General features: G+C 41.0%; 1 protein-coding gene across 1 annotated transcript; it reads left to right on the forward strand.

The window, feature by feature from the left end:
- Positions 1 to 164: 164 nt before the first annotated feature.
- On the forward strand, positions 165 to 17,994 carry LOC110883177 (glutathione S-transferase T3-like). The gene is made up of 3 exons (XM_022131001.1): positions 165 to 209; positions 16,809 to 17,031; positions 17,258 to 17,994. The coding sequence occupies exons 1-3, from the start codon at positions 165 to 167 to the stop codon at positions 17,992 to 17,994; spliced, it is 1,005 nt and encodes a 334-aa protein (XP_021986693.1).
- Positions 17,995 to 18,626: the final 632 nt, after the last annotated feature.

Genomic DNA, 18,626 nt, shown 5'->3' on the forward strand with positions numbered 1-18,626 from the left:
GATATGTATCATATGATCTCAAAAAGTGAACTGTTTACAATCTTTTGACCTGATTCGACATCAAATGCCCATTTGACTGGAAATCATGGCCAATCCCAAGGAATCAAGCCCTCTTTTGACCTGATGCTCACAGAATACCTGCATTTTAAAACCATAGATCTACAATGGTGGTTGTGCGTAGAGAGATTTCTGATGCATTGAGAATGGAGGTTTGTGGCGCGGGTGGTATGGGACCATAGCAACAAGGGTGGTATTTCGATGGGGCCATGGTTTAACTTTAAATTTGTTTAGAACGACAAACTCACTAACTCTCTAAATCTATTTATAGATGTACACCAATGTCCATCATTGAACCCTCAACCACTTCGGAGAACACATCATTATAACACACATTGATACTAGTAAATTACAAGCCCTTTGGTGAAAATAGTTTAAATGTCATGTGAACACAAAAAGAAAATAGTTAAATGGGTTAAAATATAATTTTGATTCACAAAAGTTTTCCATTTATGTTTTTCATATCAATGTGATGATATTATTTTTCTAAATATTTAAAAAAAGAATTACTTTACTTGATTTGTCAATAAAAAACTAAATGTTAAGAATCAATACATTATTCATCAAAGTCACGTTTATATGTATTAATCATTTGAGTCAACACACATTTTAAAAGGGTAAATCGCATTTTACGTCGTTTAAGTTTCAGCAAAATTTCAGACGTTGTTTTTTAATTAATGAATTTATAGTGAATGCCCTTTATGAGGTGTCCTTTTTCCCTAAAAAAGATTAAAAAAATAAAGGACATCTACTTTAAAAAAAATTAAAACAAAAAGAACTTTTGCTACAAAGAAATTAAAACATAAAGTACATCTGTTATAATTTTGATAGTTAAAGAAAACCGCCTGAAATTTTGCTAAACTTAAAAGTGTAAAATAGAATTTACTCTTTTAAATATTTATCATTCACCTTTATCATTCTTCTCTTCTGTCCAAAAACGCTTGAGATGACAAGCGTTCAAAGTACACATTACCCTTGCTATCCTATCTTGGAATTGCTAATTTCTCTCTGAATACACCACACCAAATCTTTCTACACTAAGACAATACGTAGTGGGGCAGTATGCCTAAACATAGCGCCGCCAAAACGCCGGTAACACCAAAACGACAGGCGCTATGTTTCAAAAAATTGGGTTGGCGCGATGATCATAACGGCGGTATGTGAAATGAAATTTATTTTCTTTAGTAAAATGCACGGATAGTCCCTGTGGTTTGGTGAAATTTCACCTTTAGTCCCCAACTTTTCAAAATTACACTCTTAGTCCCTGTGGTTTGACGATTTGTTACTCGGATAGTCCCTAGAGTGGATGGGGGTTAGTTTTCTCCGTTAAATGGATATAAAATGACAAAAATTACCCTTCACCTACCACTCTATCATCAACAAACAGTGAAATGTCAATTGAAGGAAAACGATTCAGAACAAACAGTTCAATCACTACAATCTCCACTTAATCATTTGCTAATCAACGACTGAACTGAAACTGAGTAACAACTCAAGAAGCAATTACAGCAAGCTACTAGTCTGTAACTAACCATATCATCAACACAACACTTCAATTGTAAGCACTTTAAATTCTCAACATCAAACACCTACATCTACGATTTCTGCTTAATTATCTGCTAATAAACGGAATTGAAACTGAAAACAACTCAACAAGCAATTAGGGCTAAATAGATTGTGAAATTGAAGAGATCGATTATTACGTACTTTGATAGGGAATTAGAAGGGGAACAACAGACGGAGGGAGTTGGGGGTTAGATTGCAAGTGGTGGTTGATGGAATCTGATGGTGGTGGTGGACGATAGTGCGTCGCTCATTAAAACCTCGCCGGAAACCCACAACAATACCACAGGTACCCATCATCGCCGGAACCCTACAACCCAAACCACTATTGTAGCATGGGTAGGTGGTGGCAGGTGGTTGTGTGGGGGTGGGTGGTGGCAGGTGGTGGTGCTACTGCTGGACGTTGGTGGCGGCAGGTGGTGGGGGGTTTTCCTGAGAGAGAGAGAGAGAGAGAGAGAGAGAGAGTAGAGAGAGTCACAGTTGTGTTTATATATATGTGTGTTTATAAATTTTTCTTAAATTTTAATAAAATCAAGGGGTAATTTAGTAATTTCACATAGACTTAACGGAGAAAACTAACTCCCATCCACTCTAGGGACTATCCGAGTAACAAATCGTCAAACCACAGGGACTAAGAGTGTAATTTTGAAAAGTTGGGGACTAAAGGTGAAATTTCACCAAACCAGGGACTGTCCGTGCATTTTACTCTTATTTTTTTGACCGTTTACAAACGGTCATTTTCATAAATAAAAAATCAATTTTTTTTTTCAAACTTTCCTTTAAATAAATACCTCCTTTCCTGTATTTTTACCACACACACTCAAACACTCTTTATCTCTTCCAATTATTTTAGAAATCCTTATATTTTATACAATGCATCCATTCAACCGTGGCTTCATTCCTCCCCGATCAAGTGCGGACCCAAACCAAAGTGGTAATCCTACTCGCCCCGTGTCGCCGGTTCCCACTCGACCCAACCCTTTCGGCTCCGGTTTTCTCGATTACAATCAACAAAATCCCGGGTTCATGAATCTTTTGAACCAACCGCTATCATGGGACCCGAATCTCTACGGGTGGAACCCGAATCAAAACACCGATGGAATGGTGTCGTCTCAAGCGTGTCCCAGTTTTCAGATGTTTTTCCAGAAGAATTGCCAGGACTACTGCCAGATAGGGAAGTTGAATTCAGAATCCACCTGCTACCAGGGACAACACCAATTGCCAAAGCACCTTATCGTTTGGCACCCGCTGAAATGCAGGAACTGAAGAACCAATTAGACGAATTGTTGGAGAAAGGATTCATACAGCCAAGCTCATCGCCATGGGGATTGCCGATTTTATTTGTTAAAAAGAAGGACGGATCAATGCGTATGTGCATTGATTACCGTGAATTGAATAGGTCACGATTAAGAATCGGTATCCATTACCAAGGATCGATGATCTGTTCGATCAACTTCAAGGAGCTCAATTTTTCTCTAAAATTGATTTAAGATCAGGATATCATCAATTAAAGGTACAGGTAGAAGATATTCCTAAAACCGCATTTAGAACAAGGTATGGTAATTATGAATTTACTGTCATGCCATTTGGTTTAACCAATGCCCCAGCCGCATTTATGGACATGATGAACCGAATATGTAAGCCATATTTGGATAAATTCATAATTGTCTTCATAGATGATATTCTAATTTACTCTAAGAGTAAAGGGGAGCATGCAAAGCATTTGCACTTACTTTTAAGTTTATTAAGAAAGGAAAAGCTTTATGCTAAGTTTTCCAAATGCGAGTTTTGGTTAGAACAAGTACAATTTCTTGGACATTTAGTTAACCATGAAGGAATTCATGTGGACCCGACAAAGATCGAGGCAATTACCAAATGGGAAACCCCTGAGTCACCAACTGAGATTAGAAGTTTCTTAGGATTGGCCGGTTATTATAGAAGATTTATTCAAGATTTTTCCAGAATAGCCATTCCTTTAACTAAGTTAACCTGTAAATCTGTTAAGTTTGAATGGGGACCAAAACAAGAAGAAGCCTTTAGAATTCTTAAGCAAAGATTAACCCACACACCCATACTAGCGTTACCAGAAGGAACTGAAGACTTTGTAGTCTATTGTGACGCTTCTAAATTAGGTTACGGATGTGTGTTGATGCAACGTCAAAAGGTTATAGCTTACGCCTCTAGACAGCTTAAGACTCATGAAGAGAATTATTCAACCCATGATCTGGAATTAGGAGCCATAATTTTTGCTCTTAAGATTTGGAGACATTACCTTTATGGTAGTAAATTTACCATATTCACAGACCATAAGAGTTTAAGGTATGTTTTTGGGCAAAAAGAATTAAATATGAGACAAAGACGTTGGATGGAGATGCTTAGTGATTATGATTGTGATATCCAGTATCATGCAGGAAAAACAAATGTAGTGGCTGATGCTTTAATTGAAAGTACCATGAAAAGCCAAAAAGGGTACGTTCTCTTAAATTAAATCTACAAGTAGATTTAAACGATCAGATTAGAAAAGCACAAGAATCAGTAATCAAGGAAGATACTGAAAACTTAAAAGGAATGATTAAGGGATTAGAACAAGGAACAGATGGAATTTGGAGATTTCATCAAAAGAGAATGTGGGTACCTAAATTAGGAAACTTACGTCACCATATATTAGAAGAAGCCCATAAGTCTAAATATACGATGCATCCAGGAAATGATAAGATGTACCAGGATTTAAGGAAAAATTTCTGGTGGATAGGAATGAAAAAGGATATAGCGTCTTATGTTTCTAAATGTTTAACTTGTTCACAAGTAAAAGCTGAACATCAGAAACCCTCAGGTTTGTTACAGCAATTAGAAATGCCAGTTTGGAAATGGGAATTGATAACAATGGATTTTGTTACCAAATTACCCAAAACGAGAAAAGGTAATGATACAATCTAGGTGATTGTAGATAGGCTAACCAAGTCAGCTCATTTCCTACCAATGAAGGAAACTTTTAGTATGGAACAATTAGCCAAATTGTATGTAAATGAAATTGTTTCATTACATGGAATACCTTTATCAATTGTTTCTGATAGGGATAGCCGTTTTACCTCTCATTTTTGGGCAAATTTCCAAAAAGCAATGGGAACTAAGCTGAATCTAAGCACAGCTTATCATCCTCAAACGGACAGTCAAAGTGAAAGGACAATTCAGACAATGGAAGACATGCTTAGAGCTTGTGTAATTGATTTCGGAGGTAATTGGGATGACCACTTACCTTTAATAGAATTTTCTTACAATAACAGTTATCACACAAGTATTAATGCTGCACCATTCGAAGCACTTTATGGACGAAAGTGCAGAACCCCAGTCTGTTGGGCAGAAATTGGGGAAAAGCAACTATCTGGACCTGAGATAGTACAGGAAACAACAGATAAGATCATTCAAGTCAAGGAACGACTGAAAGCAGCACGTGATCGACAAAAGAGCTACGCTGACAACAGACGTAACCCGTTAGAATTCCAGGTAGGTGACAAGGTATTGTTAAAAGTCTCTCGTTGGAAAGGAGTGGTAAGATTCATCAAAAGAGGAAAGCTAAGTCCCAGGTATATTGGACCTTTTAAGATTATTAAAAGAATAGGACCTGTAGCCTATCAGCTACAACTGCCAGAAGAAATGGCAGGAATACATGATGTATTTCATGTATCTAATCTCAAAAAGTGTTTAGCTGATGAATCACTCGTAGTACCTCTTAAAGATATAGAGGTAAATGAACAACTTAAGTTTGTAGAGAGGCCTCTACAGATTGAAGATAGGAAAATTAAGAATCTCAAGCATAAGAGATTAGTTCTGGTCAAAGTGAAGTGGGACTCCAAAAGAGGACCTGAATACACATGGGAGCTTGAATCAGAAATGCAAAGGAAATATCCGCACTTGTTCCAGTAGATCTCGAGGACGAGCTCTAAAACAAGGTGGGGAGGATATAACAGCCCTAACGTAAACCGATACCCTCGATTATTTTCCGACACCCTAAAAATATTTAAAATGTCCCAATATGTCTTATATTATACCCGTATGTGAAAAACCGAGCTCAAAATAGATCATAACATATAAAATAAATTAAAAACAATAAATATTAAGCTGAGGCGGGCCGCGTAGACCCACCCCAACCATTCACGCGGGCGGTATCAAGGCTAAGGCCTAAGTTCGTTAAAGTTTTAAGTTTAGACGAGCCGCGTAAGCTTAAGCTTACCCTTACGCGGGCCGCCTGAGATCAGCATTGTGGCGCAGCCCGGTGCGGCCACGTGTCCGACGCGTGTTGACCCTACCTGATGACCCGGATCACCTATGCTTTGACCTAGGGTTGACGCGGGCCGTGTAAGCCTAGGCTTACTTTTACGAGGGCCGCGAGAGACCCAGTTTTCAGCCCTATATAAGGAAGCCTCGGGATTTCATTTTCGATCGTTCATTTCTTTCTTTCTTAAGCAAATTTCTGAATAGTGGGCATTATACCCAAGTCTAATACCCCCTAAATTAGCGAGGTTCCGCTACGATATAAGTATTATAACCCCTGGAGACGTATTAGATACTCTGCCCGATTGATCTAGGGTTCCGTAATGGCTGTCGTGGTTGTGCCCGACGTAGTCGTTGGAATGCCGTCTCGGGGAGGGTATTACTAATGTTATAATGGGTTATTATACTAACACACGTGCATTTGTGTAATTTATAGATTATTCCCAGGAAATCCTTACTGAAAACCCTAAAACAGCAATGTGAGTTGATCCACTTTTTGTTAACTGTTTTTACAAAACCTCATTTAATTAAAGACATACAAAGCAGTTATTGAGTATTTGTAAAGAATACAATTATAGTGGGTATGTTGGGGTTTTGTATAAAAATTGGTTACTGGCGTGGTAACATCCCATAAGTTGAGTATGACCATACCACTGATGTTAATTGTGATGTCTTGGAAACAAATGTAATTGCGGATGTGCCCTCAATACTGCAAATTGTTTTTTTTAGTTAAATTTGATTAAACTGGGATTCACTCACCAGTATTTCCCACTGACAAAATGTTTTTAAAACGCGTTTCAGGTAATAAAATGTGAAAGCCAAATAGAAGCCAGCTGGACAGCACTGAAGGCTTGGAAAAGTGGCAATAAAGTTACCTAAAAAGAAATAGATGTTTTTCTTAAATAAAATAGGGTGTATCCCTAAAAAATTATGCGTACTGAAAACTTGGGTTTTACCCATATGTTTAATATTATAAAATGTGGTGGTTTACTCTGATAAAATATTTCCTAACTACGGTCCTGATGAAAATTTCCGCTGCCAAATTGAATAAATAACGTGATACCACCAAAACTGGCTCGCGGCCGCCCGTTCCCGGGGATTTGGGATCGGGGGTTGTGACAAACACCACCTCGTTCAATACTATACTTCATGAAATTGTCAAAGTGTGGGCCATATGCTAGCCGATCGGCTGACCTGGTTTGAAGGCATTGAGTGTAAAAGAGTTGAAAGAAAGCTGGAAACCCTCCTTTCAATCCTTTACATCATGTAAATGTTTAGATCTGTGATAGATCTTAGCTTGTTTATGTGGAAATCGGTTAGATCCGAGCTATTCATGGTAGATTAAGGCCAAAACATGATGTTCTTGAAAAACACCACGATGACATCATCCTAGAATGCTTAGATCTTGGTGATTTCACGGTCAGAAATCAAAATTCGAAAGATAGAAAGGTGTAGGAGCATGTTTTGATCAAGAAAGTACAAGATTTAGGATGAAAACTTACCGGAATCGGAAGAAATCTGAGAAAAGGTGAGGAGCACGAGCTGGTCGGTCAGAGAGTTTCCAAAAGTGGAAAGAATGACAATGACAACCCTATTTATAGGCTCCAAAAGAGGAAAGGGCTGGCTGATCGGCCAGGCATCCCGATCGGACAGCCTGCTCGATCAGACAATCCGTCCGATCGGCTGGGCTGTTCGATCGGCTGATAGCCTGATCGATCAACAGCCTGGTTTGAGTGTTCGGTGCGACGATTTTCGATATTTTGATTTCGATTGGAGACGATACGAATACGATAGAGTTTCCTATTCAAATTACTTTCAGTCCCAACTACTATATCTAACATACAATCATTTATATTTCATCCTATCCTTATGTTACCATTCGTCATAATTCGATTTCGATTGCATTCGACTTGAGTCTCGAGTTTCGACTGATCACCACACAAAACGTAAAGTAAACACGCACAGGTAACACATAAGGCACACACGTATAACAACAACCAAGTTCGCGTAATTCGTGATTCGAGTTCGATGATGGTTAGATCGGTTTGGTTACTGATTAGTTAACTTTATCACATTGTTACTTCCTACTATTCACAGTCGTAAATCGGTTCGGGTCGATAAATCATTCGATTACTTTGATTCATTCTGATTAACAACACTTACTCCACATAATACAAATAAAACATCGAATAGACTAATTACAGTCAAAGAAGTCAAAGTTGACTTTGACTTTGACATACGAAAACACGGGGTGTTACAGCCTCCCCTTGTTTAGGGAATTTCGTCCCGAAATTAGGCTCGAAGCTGCACAGCACCGTGAATTACCAATTTGACGCTCCAGATCTTTATTTGAACAACTGCGGGTACTTGGCCTTCATGTCGCTTTCGAGTTCCCAAGTGAACTCTGCGCCTCGTTTGCCTTCCCATCGGACTTTTACGATAGGGATGCGCGAGCGCCTGAGTTGCTTGGTTTAGCGATCCATGATTTCGACAGGCTTTTCCATGAAGTGTAGCGTTTCATTGACCTGAAGATCGTCGAGGGGTACAATCAGATCATGATCAGCTAGGCATTTTCGGAGGTTTGACACATGGAAAGTCGGGTGGACGTTACTAAGTTCCTCCGGTAGTTCGAGTTTGTAGGAGACTTTGCCGATCCTTTCCAGAATCTTAAAAGGTCCAACATATCGAGGCGCTAGTTTCCCTTTCTTGCCGAATCTGACCACACCCTTCCAAGGTGATACCTTTAGGAGTACGTAGTCACCAACGTCAAATTCAAGGGGCTTGCGTCTTCTATCGGCGTAACTTTTCTGTCTATCCCTGGCTTTCGACAATTGTCTCGAATCTGGAGGATTTTGTCAGTCGTTTCTTGTAGTAACTTGGGACCGGTTAGTTGCGAATGACCGATCTCGTGCCATACAATAGGCGAACGACATCTTCTTCCATATAGAGCCTCGAATGGTGCCATTTGTATGCTGGCATGATAGCTGTTGTTGTACGAGAATTCGACTAACGGTAGGTATTTGTTCCAACTACCACCGAAGTCTATGACACACGCGCGGAGCATGTCTTCAAGAGTACAGATCGTTCTTTCAGTCTGTCCGTCAGTTTGAGGATGGAATGCAGTACTTAGGTTAAGCGACATACCAAGGGCCGCTTGAAACATTTCCCACAATCGTGAAGTAAACCGAGCATCACGGTCTGAAATAATGTTACGAGGCGTACCATGATTACAAATGATCTCGTCGGTGTAGATTCGGGCTAGTTGTTCTACCTTGTAGTCTTCCCGTATTGGTAAAAAGTGGGCTGATTTGGTCAGACGATCAACTATAACCCAAATGCTGTCGTGACCTGATGGTGTGGGCGGAAGTTTGGTTATGAAATCCATAGCTATACTCTCCCACTTCCATATGGGGATTGGAGGTTGTTCGAGTAAGCCAGAAGGTCATTGATGTTCAACCTTAACTCTTGCACAAGTCAGGTAACTTCCAACATAGAGGGCGATTTCCCGTTTCATACCCGGCCACCAGTACTTGTAACGAAGATCCTGGTACATTTTATCGGCACTGGGATGAATAGAATACCGGGATTTGTGGGCTTCGTTCATTATAATCTTTCGCAAATCGGTCCGCTTAGGGATCCAAATTCGGTCCAGATAGTAGAATATCCCATCTGCTTCGCTTACAAGTTGAGCTCCATCGTGATAGATTCTCTCCTTCTTCAAAGTGCGTTCGTTAAAACAAGCATGCTGGGCTTCGCGGATGAGAGCTTCGAGGTTATGCTGGGCTTGGGTATTGCGAATACTGAGCAAATAACTTCGTCTGCTGAGTGCGTCGGCTACAACATTTGCCTTGCCTGGGTGATAACGAATCTCACAGTGATAATCGCTAAGAAGTTCCACCCATCGGCGTTGACGCATATTAAGTTCTTTCTGATTAAAGATGTGTTTTAAACTCCTGTGATCGGTGAAGATCGTACACTTGGTACCATACAGGTAGTGTTGCCAAATCTGCAATGCAAAAACAACCGCGCCTAGCTCGAGATCGTGGGTTGTATAGTTCTTCTCGTGGATTTTGAGTTGACGAGATGCGTAAGCTATAACCTTGTCCCGTTGCATAAGAACACAACCAAGACCAAGGTTGGAAGCATCACAGTAGACAATGAAATCATTGTTTCCATCTGGCAACGTGAGAACAGGAGCATTGTAGAGCTTGCGCTTAAGGGTTTGAAAAGCAGATTCTTGTTCAGTTCCCCAAACAAAAGACCCGTCTTTATGAGTAAGAGCGGTAAGTGGCACATCGATCTTAGAGAATCCTTCGATAAATCGTCGATAATAGCCCGCTAGTCCGAGAAAAGAACGAACTTCAGACGGGTTCTTTGGCGTAATCCAGCTTTTAACTGCTTCAATCTTCGCGGGATCGACATGAATACCCTGACTCGATGTGACCCAGAAACTGAACCTCCTCCAACCAGAATTCGCACTTGGAGAACTTGGCATAGAGTTGGTTCCCCTGGAGTAACTCGAGAACCAAACGTAGATGTTGCGCGTGTTTGGCTTTCGATTTGGAATCAATCAAGACATCATCGATGAACACGATGACGAAACGGTCAAGGTAAGGCTTACACACGCAATTCATCAGATCCATAAAAACCGCGGGTGCGTTGGTTAAACCAAAAGGCATAACAACGAATTCGTAGTGGCCGTATCGAGTTCGAAAAGCGGTTTTGGGTATATCCTCCTCTTGTATGCGTAACTGATGATAACCTGAACGTAGATCGATCTTCGAGAAACACGATGCACCTTGTAGTTAATCAAACAAATCGTCGATTCGAGGCAAAGGGTAACGGTTCTTGATGGTCAGCTTATTCAATTCCCGATAGTCGATGCACATCCTGAACGACCCATCCTTCTTTTTGACGAAAAGGACTGGTGCGCCCCAAGGAGAGGTGCTCGGGCGAATGAAGCCTTTTTCAAGTAACTCCTGGAGTTGGTTTGAGAGTTCCCTCATTTCGGATGGCGCGAGTCGATAAGGAGCTTTGGCTACGAGATTGGCTCCAGGAATAAGGTCGATACGAAAGTCGGTATCATGACTTGGCGGAAGTCCAGGAAGATCGTCATGGAACACCTTAGGAAATTCACGGACCACTGGAACGTCTTTGGCTTCAACCTTCTTTTTCTTTTCCTTCTCCGCTACTACAATGCTGGCCAAGAAAGCGCTGTATTCCTTGCGGAGATACTTGCTAGCTTGGACGCATGACATGAGTTTGAGACCTTTCAAAGCTGTTTCACCGTACACACATAATAAATCACCATTCGCGAGCGAGAATCGAATCATCTTCCCGAAACACACAACTTCAGGATGGTTTTCGCGAAGAAAGTCCATGCCTACTATGACGTCAAAACTTCCGAGTTGCATCGGAATAAGGTCGATTGGGAAGATGTGATTGTTGAGCTCGAGGGTACAATCACGAAGAACAGAGTTAACGACGACGGTTCTTCCAGTAGCAACTTCGACTTCGAATGACGAGGGGAGATAAGAACGCTTACGACTAAGGAGCTTCTCGAATTCAAATGACACAAAGCAGTTATCGGCTCCAGTATCAAACAAACATGATGCATAAATACCATTCACAAGGAACGTACCATTAACCACGTTGTTGTCAGCCTGGGCTTGACGTGCATTGATGTTAAAAGTTCTGGCACGGGCTGCTTGCTGTTGCTGCTGAGGCTACTGCTGTTGCTGCTGCTGGGGTTCTTGTTTCACAACCCTGTTCGGGCACATGTTTGCAAAGTGGTTAGGGTCACCACATGCAAAGCAGACTTGAGCATTGACCGCGGGTGCTTGAGCTGCAGGTTGGCCTTGAGGGGCTGGAAGTAGAGCTTGATGAGCGGCGACTTGAACTGGGGCTTGACGGGGACCATAGCGACAGTTCGCAGTGAAATGCCCGTAGAGGTTGCAGTGGGCGCAGAAACGACAGGCGATTCCCACCGGATGATGATATGAGCATGTCGGGCAGAGCGGGTGGGGACCTGTGTAAGCGCGCTTGGCTGGCGGCGCATTGACCACTGGAGCTTGTCGATGGTGAGACTGCTGCGGAGCCTGTACGGCTTGCAGAGGGGTAGCAGTCGTTGTCACAGCACAGTTCTTGTTGCTGGAGCTGTTGTTGTTGTTGTGCTTCTTCTTTCTTCTTGATGACTTGGAGGGTTGAGCAGTGGTGGTGTCGACGGTCGATGCGGTGGTGGCTTGGTGCAGAGACTTGGTATGCTTATCCCAAAAACCAGACTTTACCCTCTTGTCATTGATCTCAGCGGCAAGCAGATAAGTCTCTTCAATCGATGATGTTTTGGCAGCATGAACGAAATCGGCAACACAATCGAGTAGAGCTCGAATATACTTCTTGATGGCCATGTCTGACGTTTTGACTTGATCGGGACAAATGATGCTGAGCTGTTTAAAGCGTGCAGTCAAGGCAGCGTTATCTCCATCCTTCTGCTTGATGTTCCAAAACTCGTCCTCCAGCTTTTGGCGTTCATGGGGAGGGTAGAATTCGTCCATCATGATGGCTTTCAGCTCCTTCCATCTCAGCTCATAAGCTGCATCATTCCCGCGTTTGTTTCGTTCGGCCGTCCACCAGTCTAGAGCTCGGGACTGGAAGACGCCTGTAGCATTGAGGGTGCGGAGATTTTCTGGACAGCCGCTCTGGCGCAGAGTGACTTCGATAGAATCGAACCATTGAAACATACCTGTTGGGCCATCTTCTCCGGTGAATTCCTTTGGTCCGCATGCCTTGAACTGTTTAAAGCTGAAACCAGTCTTGTTGGTATCTTTAGGAGCATCGATTCGCGACTCCTCAGACGATTTGCTGGCGTTTTCAAAGACATCGCTCACAGCTTTTGCCACACTCTTGGCAATGATTGTAGCGAGACGCCTGTCTCTCTTCTCTTGGCGAGTAAGTGGGGTTCGGTGTCCAGATGACGACATGGTCTGCAACAGACATCGTCGTAGGTCTCAGACACAAAAATCGAATCTCACCTCACACTTCTACTACTTACTAAAGCCTAGAATCACGTCGAAACACGCATCACATAATCACATAAGCACATAGTCACATATTCACATAATCACAGAGCACATAAGCACGTAGGCACGTAAAGCACAGAGGCACATAAGCGTTTAATCACAGAGGCAGTTAGTCGAGTATAGTATAGTATAGCGTATATCGCAGCATAGTATTGCCTAAGTTCGTAACGACTTGTTAGCGTTTTGAGATAGAATAGCAATACGAGTTGTGTGTGTCGATCGAAGTGATAGCAAAAATCGAACAAATACCAAAATTTAAACACGTAAATAGGTAATTACACATAAAACACATAAAATCGACGAATCATCAGAGTCTGCGGTTGCGGCTCAGAATCGAAACACATAGAATCGAGAGGTAGATTGTCTGCGGCTACTAGACATCGACTATCCAAAGCGATTCGACTATTCGCAGTAGACTTGTCGTCACTTTTCGACTTTCGGGATCGCGTTTCTGCCTCGATTCTTGGGCATTCAACGCGTGTTCCCTAGGTCATACTTGTGAGTTTAGGTCGTTGGAGTCCGTCGAGGCTTTGGTGAGATGAGTAAAAGTTGGAATAAGTTGCCAAGTTTCGGGTTTCACCCCTGGCTTAGCAATTTCCTTCCTTGTTTTAGTAAAATTTGAGGAGATTATTCATCAAAATATGGATTTCACTCCTGATTTGGTATAATTCTCCTCGTTCATTATCGAAAATAATGAGAAAATCATTGATAGATTGATAAAATTAGCATTGTTCAAATAATTTAGCCGAGAGTTTGTGGCTTTCACACCTAATCTCGACTAAATCGCTTGACTTTATTTGGAAATTCGACTGCAGTGATAGCGAAGAATATAAGAATCTAGCACATAAGCTTGGTCGGTTGGTTCCTAACTATAGTCTAGGTCTCTAAGACAGCGACCCGGACTAGGTCGTGTCTAGCCTAATTCCCTATAGTTATGGCTCTGATACCAATCTATCACACCCCAACCGATGGAGGAATCATCGGGGCATGGCACTGAGTGAAACAGATTGTCCAGAAGTTTCCATAACAATTATCATCACTATTTAGTTTAAATAACACGTCCCATACCGTGTCCCAAATAACAAACAAATTATTACAGATAACAACCAGTCAAGTATTCTGTTCCGACTACTCAGATTTAATTAAAACAAATAAATATTGTTCAAATGCTCCTAAAGACCCAACCTGACAAGATCTACAGACAACTATGCTCTAGTTGCTCATCCTTGACAGACAACTATTTGTTGGGGGCCTCTAGAGCTTTATTCTAGCCTCGCTTTCCTAGCAAGCAAACATATTAAACACCTGTCACATACGTTAAAATAAAGTCAATACATATAATGTAAAGGTGAGCATACAAGTTTGATAATAGCATATAGAGTTCGAATAGTTTACGCTTAACCAGCACGTACACAGAGGAAAACGAAGCATGTTAATTATCGACATGGATCTATCGATTCCAGTGACTGCGGGTTGACTGTCCGAGATAGTTCACAATACATGATTACCACCGTAATCCATGCAAGTAATTGTCCTTAACAACCCCCGTGTGAACGGGTGCGGAGTCCAAACTATAGTACTACGTCGTTAAGGCAGGTAGACAGAATTCCACGTGTAAACATAACAACAAGCATTCATTTAGTCACGTAATACATGCGAATCGGTTAGCGTTCAAATAATTGAGTAGTGTGATCGATTGTGTTTTGAAATAAGTAACGTATGTAACACCCAAAAGTGCTAAAAGCAAAAAGGGATCGAGTATACTCACAGCGATTGATTGATGGATTGAAGGGAGCGCTTGAGAGTAGGGTTAGCCTGAACAGTTCGATAGCATAACGATGAATACACATAAAATGGAAACAAGTGATGGTGGGTCGAACAGCCTGGTCGATCGAACGGTTGGTTCGATCGAACGAACGGGTTGTTCGTTCGGCTAGAAAATCCGTTCGGACAGCCCGTTCGATCGGCTGGTAGGCTCGATCGGCTGGACTGTTCGAGTGGATTGTTTCTTCCTTTGAGTAGGATGTGTTTGAGTATGATGGTTTGACTTTTTGAAGTTTTCGTTGTAGTATTTGAGAACACTGAAGTGTTCTTACCTTTCAGGTCGATCGACCGAACGAACTGTTCGATCGGCCGGCTTAACCGATCGGTTAGGAACTTCAGTAGTAGTCCTCAGCAGGATGTCACTCGATCGTACAACATACTCGATCGAACAACATGCTCGATCGGGTGGCATTCCAATACGTCAAACGAGTTGAAAATCGTTTAAGGGTTGAAGCATAGTATCTCATGATCCGATGAGTAATGTTATCAAACGGCTCGTTCGATCGAACACCACCTCGTTCAATACTATACTTCATGAAATTGTCAAAGTGTGGGCCATATGCTAGCCGATCGGCTGACCTGGTCGATTGGCTGACATGTCCGATCGGTTGGGCTGTTCGTTCGAACAGCCTAACCGTTCGGTCAGCATCCTGACCTGATCGGCTTGTTCGTCTAACACTTGGCTGTTCTGATTATTTGACGTTATATTGAGGTAGTTTGACAACGAGCTGAACCATGGAGCTTTCGTTCTTACTTACTTCTCCTGCTCGGACAGGAATCACCCAAGTCCGGCCGGTGAACTGTTCGGAACGGTTAGCTCAACGTTTACTCGAAATCGGTGAACCTCGTTGATAGAATCCGAATCTTGAACCACTCATCCACTAGAATGTTTGGTGAGTTGACTCAAGCTCCGTTTCTACCGGTTTGAAGGCATTGAGTGTAAAAGAGTTGAAAGAAAGTTGGAAACCTTCCTTTCAATCCTTTACATCATGTAAATGTTTAGATCTGTGATAGATCTTAGCTTGTTTATGTGGAAATCAGTTAGATCCGAGCTATTCATGGTAGATTAAGGCCAAAACATGATGTTCTTGAAGAACACCACGATGACATCATCCTAGAGTGCTTAGATCTTGGTGATTTCACGGTTAGAAATAAAAATTCGAAAGATAGAAAGGTGTAGGAGCATGTTTTGATCAAGAAAGTACAAGATTTAGGACGAAAACTTACCGGAATCGGAAGAAATCTGAGAAAAGGTGAGGAGCACGAGCTGGTCGGTCAGAGAGTTTCCAAAAGTGGAAAGAATGACAATGACAGCCCTATTTATAGGCTCCAAAAGAGGAAAGGGCTGGCCGATCGGCCAGGCATCCCGATCGGACAGCCTGCTCGATCGGACAGTCCGTCCGATCGGCTGGGCTATTCGATCGGCTGATAGCCTGATCGATCAACAGCCTGGTTCGAGTGTTCGGTGCGACGATTTTCGATATTTCGATTTCGATTGAAGACGATACGAATACGATAGAGTTTCCTATTCAAATTACTTTCAGTCCCAACTACTATATCTAACATACAATCATCTATATTTCACCCTATCCTTACGTTACCATTCGTCATAATTCGATTTCGATTGCATTCGACTTGAGTCTCGAGTTTCGATTCGAGTTTAGATTCGAGTTTCGATTGATCACCACACAAAATGTAAAGTAAACACACACAGGTAACACATAAGGCACACACACACGTATAACAACAACCAAGTTCGCGTAATTCGTGATTCGAGTTCGATGATGGTTAGATCGTTTTGATTACTGATTAGTTAACTTTATCGCATTGTTACTTCCTACTATTCACAGTCGTAAATCGGTTCGGGTCGATAAAACATTCGATTACTTTGATTCATTCTGATTAACAACACTTACTCCACATAATACAAATAAAACATAGAATAGACTAATTACAGTCAAAGAAGTCAAAGTTGACTTTGACTTTGAGATACGAAAACATGGGGTGTTACAGTTTGGGTCGGCTCAAGCTTTCGGCTCCCCACTACACGAACCCGATGTTGTTCCGGAAACACAACCCGAAGTAGTGGAGACGCAAAAAGGAAAAGGAAAACGGCCACATAAAAAGAAAGCGGAAACCTCCACCCGAGCGAAAAAAAATGTGATTACATGGGAGCCCGATGAGGAGTATGCGTTAACCCGCGCTTTCATCGATGTGTCGGAGGACCCGGTTATAGGTATATTTTTTAAATTTCTTTATTTTTTTATGTTTTTTCCGTTTTTTCTGTTTTTTCTATTTTTTTTTGGTTTTTTTTATTTATTTTATGTTATTATTTTTTTTTCCAATTTATATATTCTGTTTTTTTATTATTTTCAGTTTTTTCTAATTTTCAGTTTTTTAAATTTATTTTATGTTTTTATTTTTATAAATTTTAGACTAACATTTTTTTTTTTTTTTTGTAGCAAACAATCAAAGTAAAACCCTTTTTTGGTCCCGAATACGAGAACTTTTTTTCGATCTCATGGGTAAAGGAGACGAATACCGCCCACCGGACTCTATATCGGGCAAGTGGACCGATATAAACAAAAAATGCACGAACTTTCAAACCGTGTACCAACGCACGTTTGTCGGATGGAAAAGTGGAAGTAAGGACGAAGACATTACGCAAGCGGCATTGGTCGAGTATACGGATGCTAATGGCCATTTCCCGTACATGAGGTGTTGGCAAATCCTTCGCCATAGCCCCAAATGGGCCAACATATCTACTCCGAGTGGTCGGTCGGGAAATAAACGACCGTCAAAGAGGTCTAAAACAAACGAGTCGGGTGAACCCGAAACGCCAACCTCCGACGCTCGAAACACCGAGGTGAACGAGGATATTCCGGATGACGAGCCGGTGGAGGAGCTACCAAGACCGCCCGGAAGAAGTAGGCGGGCGAAAAAGCCCGAGTCGTCATCCATGTCTATGGGAACGGATATGAGTAACGCATTTTCGGAGATAAACAAGCGACTTCAAGACATACACGAACTCGGTACTAAATGTATCGAGGAGAACCACGAAGTTACGGAGATTATGCGGGATAGACAATGGACTCACGACTTTGAGTTCTACTCGAAACCGCATGACCACTTAACGGGAAAAGCTTTGAAAATGGCGTTGGCACAAAAGGAGCGGATTGAAAAAAAATATAACCTTTGATTGTGTAATTTTTTTTAATTCTAGTTTAATGTTTTTTTTTTTTATTGTACTCTTTTTTTATTTAATGAAATGAATTTTATTTTTAAAAAACTTAGAAATGAATTAAAAAAATGAAAATTAAAATAATGAGTAATGATGACAAGGGGCTTTATGACTACGGCCTCAACTTCCATAATGCCCCATAAAGCCCCGTGGTGACATGTCATGCACATGTCAAATAACGCCCCCAAAAGAGCTTTATGACTACGGATTGGCCTAATAAACAAAAATCTTTTTTGGACACGTGTCATTCTCTGGTAATTCCTCACCCTTATTTTTCTATTTATCTCTTTTATTAAATAATAATAATAATAATAATAATAATAATAATAATAATAATAATATTAACCATCAATTTAAATAAATCTATTTATCTCTTTTGTTTTCATAATCTGAAATTCATTAATCTATTATAAGGATTACATATTTTTATATAAAAAATATTAATAAATACATAAAAAACAATAACGGATACATTCAAATTCCTTTTAAACGATTAATTTATTATTTAATTAACATTTTAATACAAAAAGAAAACTATTATTTTAATATTAATGCTTGAAAAAAAATATTTCTATACTAATAAACAAAAA

Source organism: Helianthus annuus, chromosome 10 (assembly GCF_002127325.2).
Source record: "Helianthus annuus cultivar XRQ/B chromosome 10, HanXRQr2.0-SUNRISE, whole genome shotgun sequence".
NCBI classification, from domain to species: Eukaryota; Viridiplantae; Streptophyta; class Magnoliopsida; order Asterales; family Asteraceae; genus Helianthus; species Helianthus annuus.

Coding starts and splice junctions, on each gene's coding strand:
- LOC110883177 (XM_022131001.1), top strand. CDS start 165: ATGGTGGTTGTGCGTAGAGAGATTTCTGATGCATTGAGAATGGAG. Junction 210..16,808: donor CTGATGCATTGAGAATGGAG/GTTTGTGGCGCG, acceptor GGGGTGTTACAG/TTTGGGTCGGCTCAAGCTTT. Junction 17,032..17,257: donor GTCGGAGGACCCGGTTATAG/GTATATTTTTTA, acceptor TTTTTTTTGTAG/CAAACAATCAAAGTAAAACC.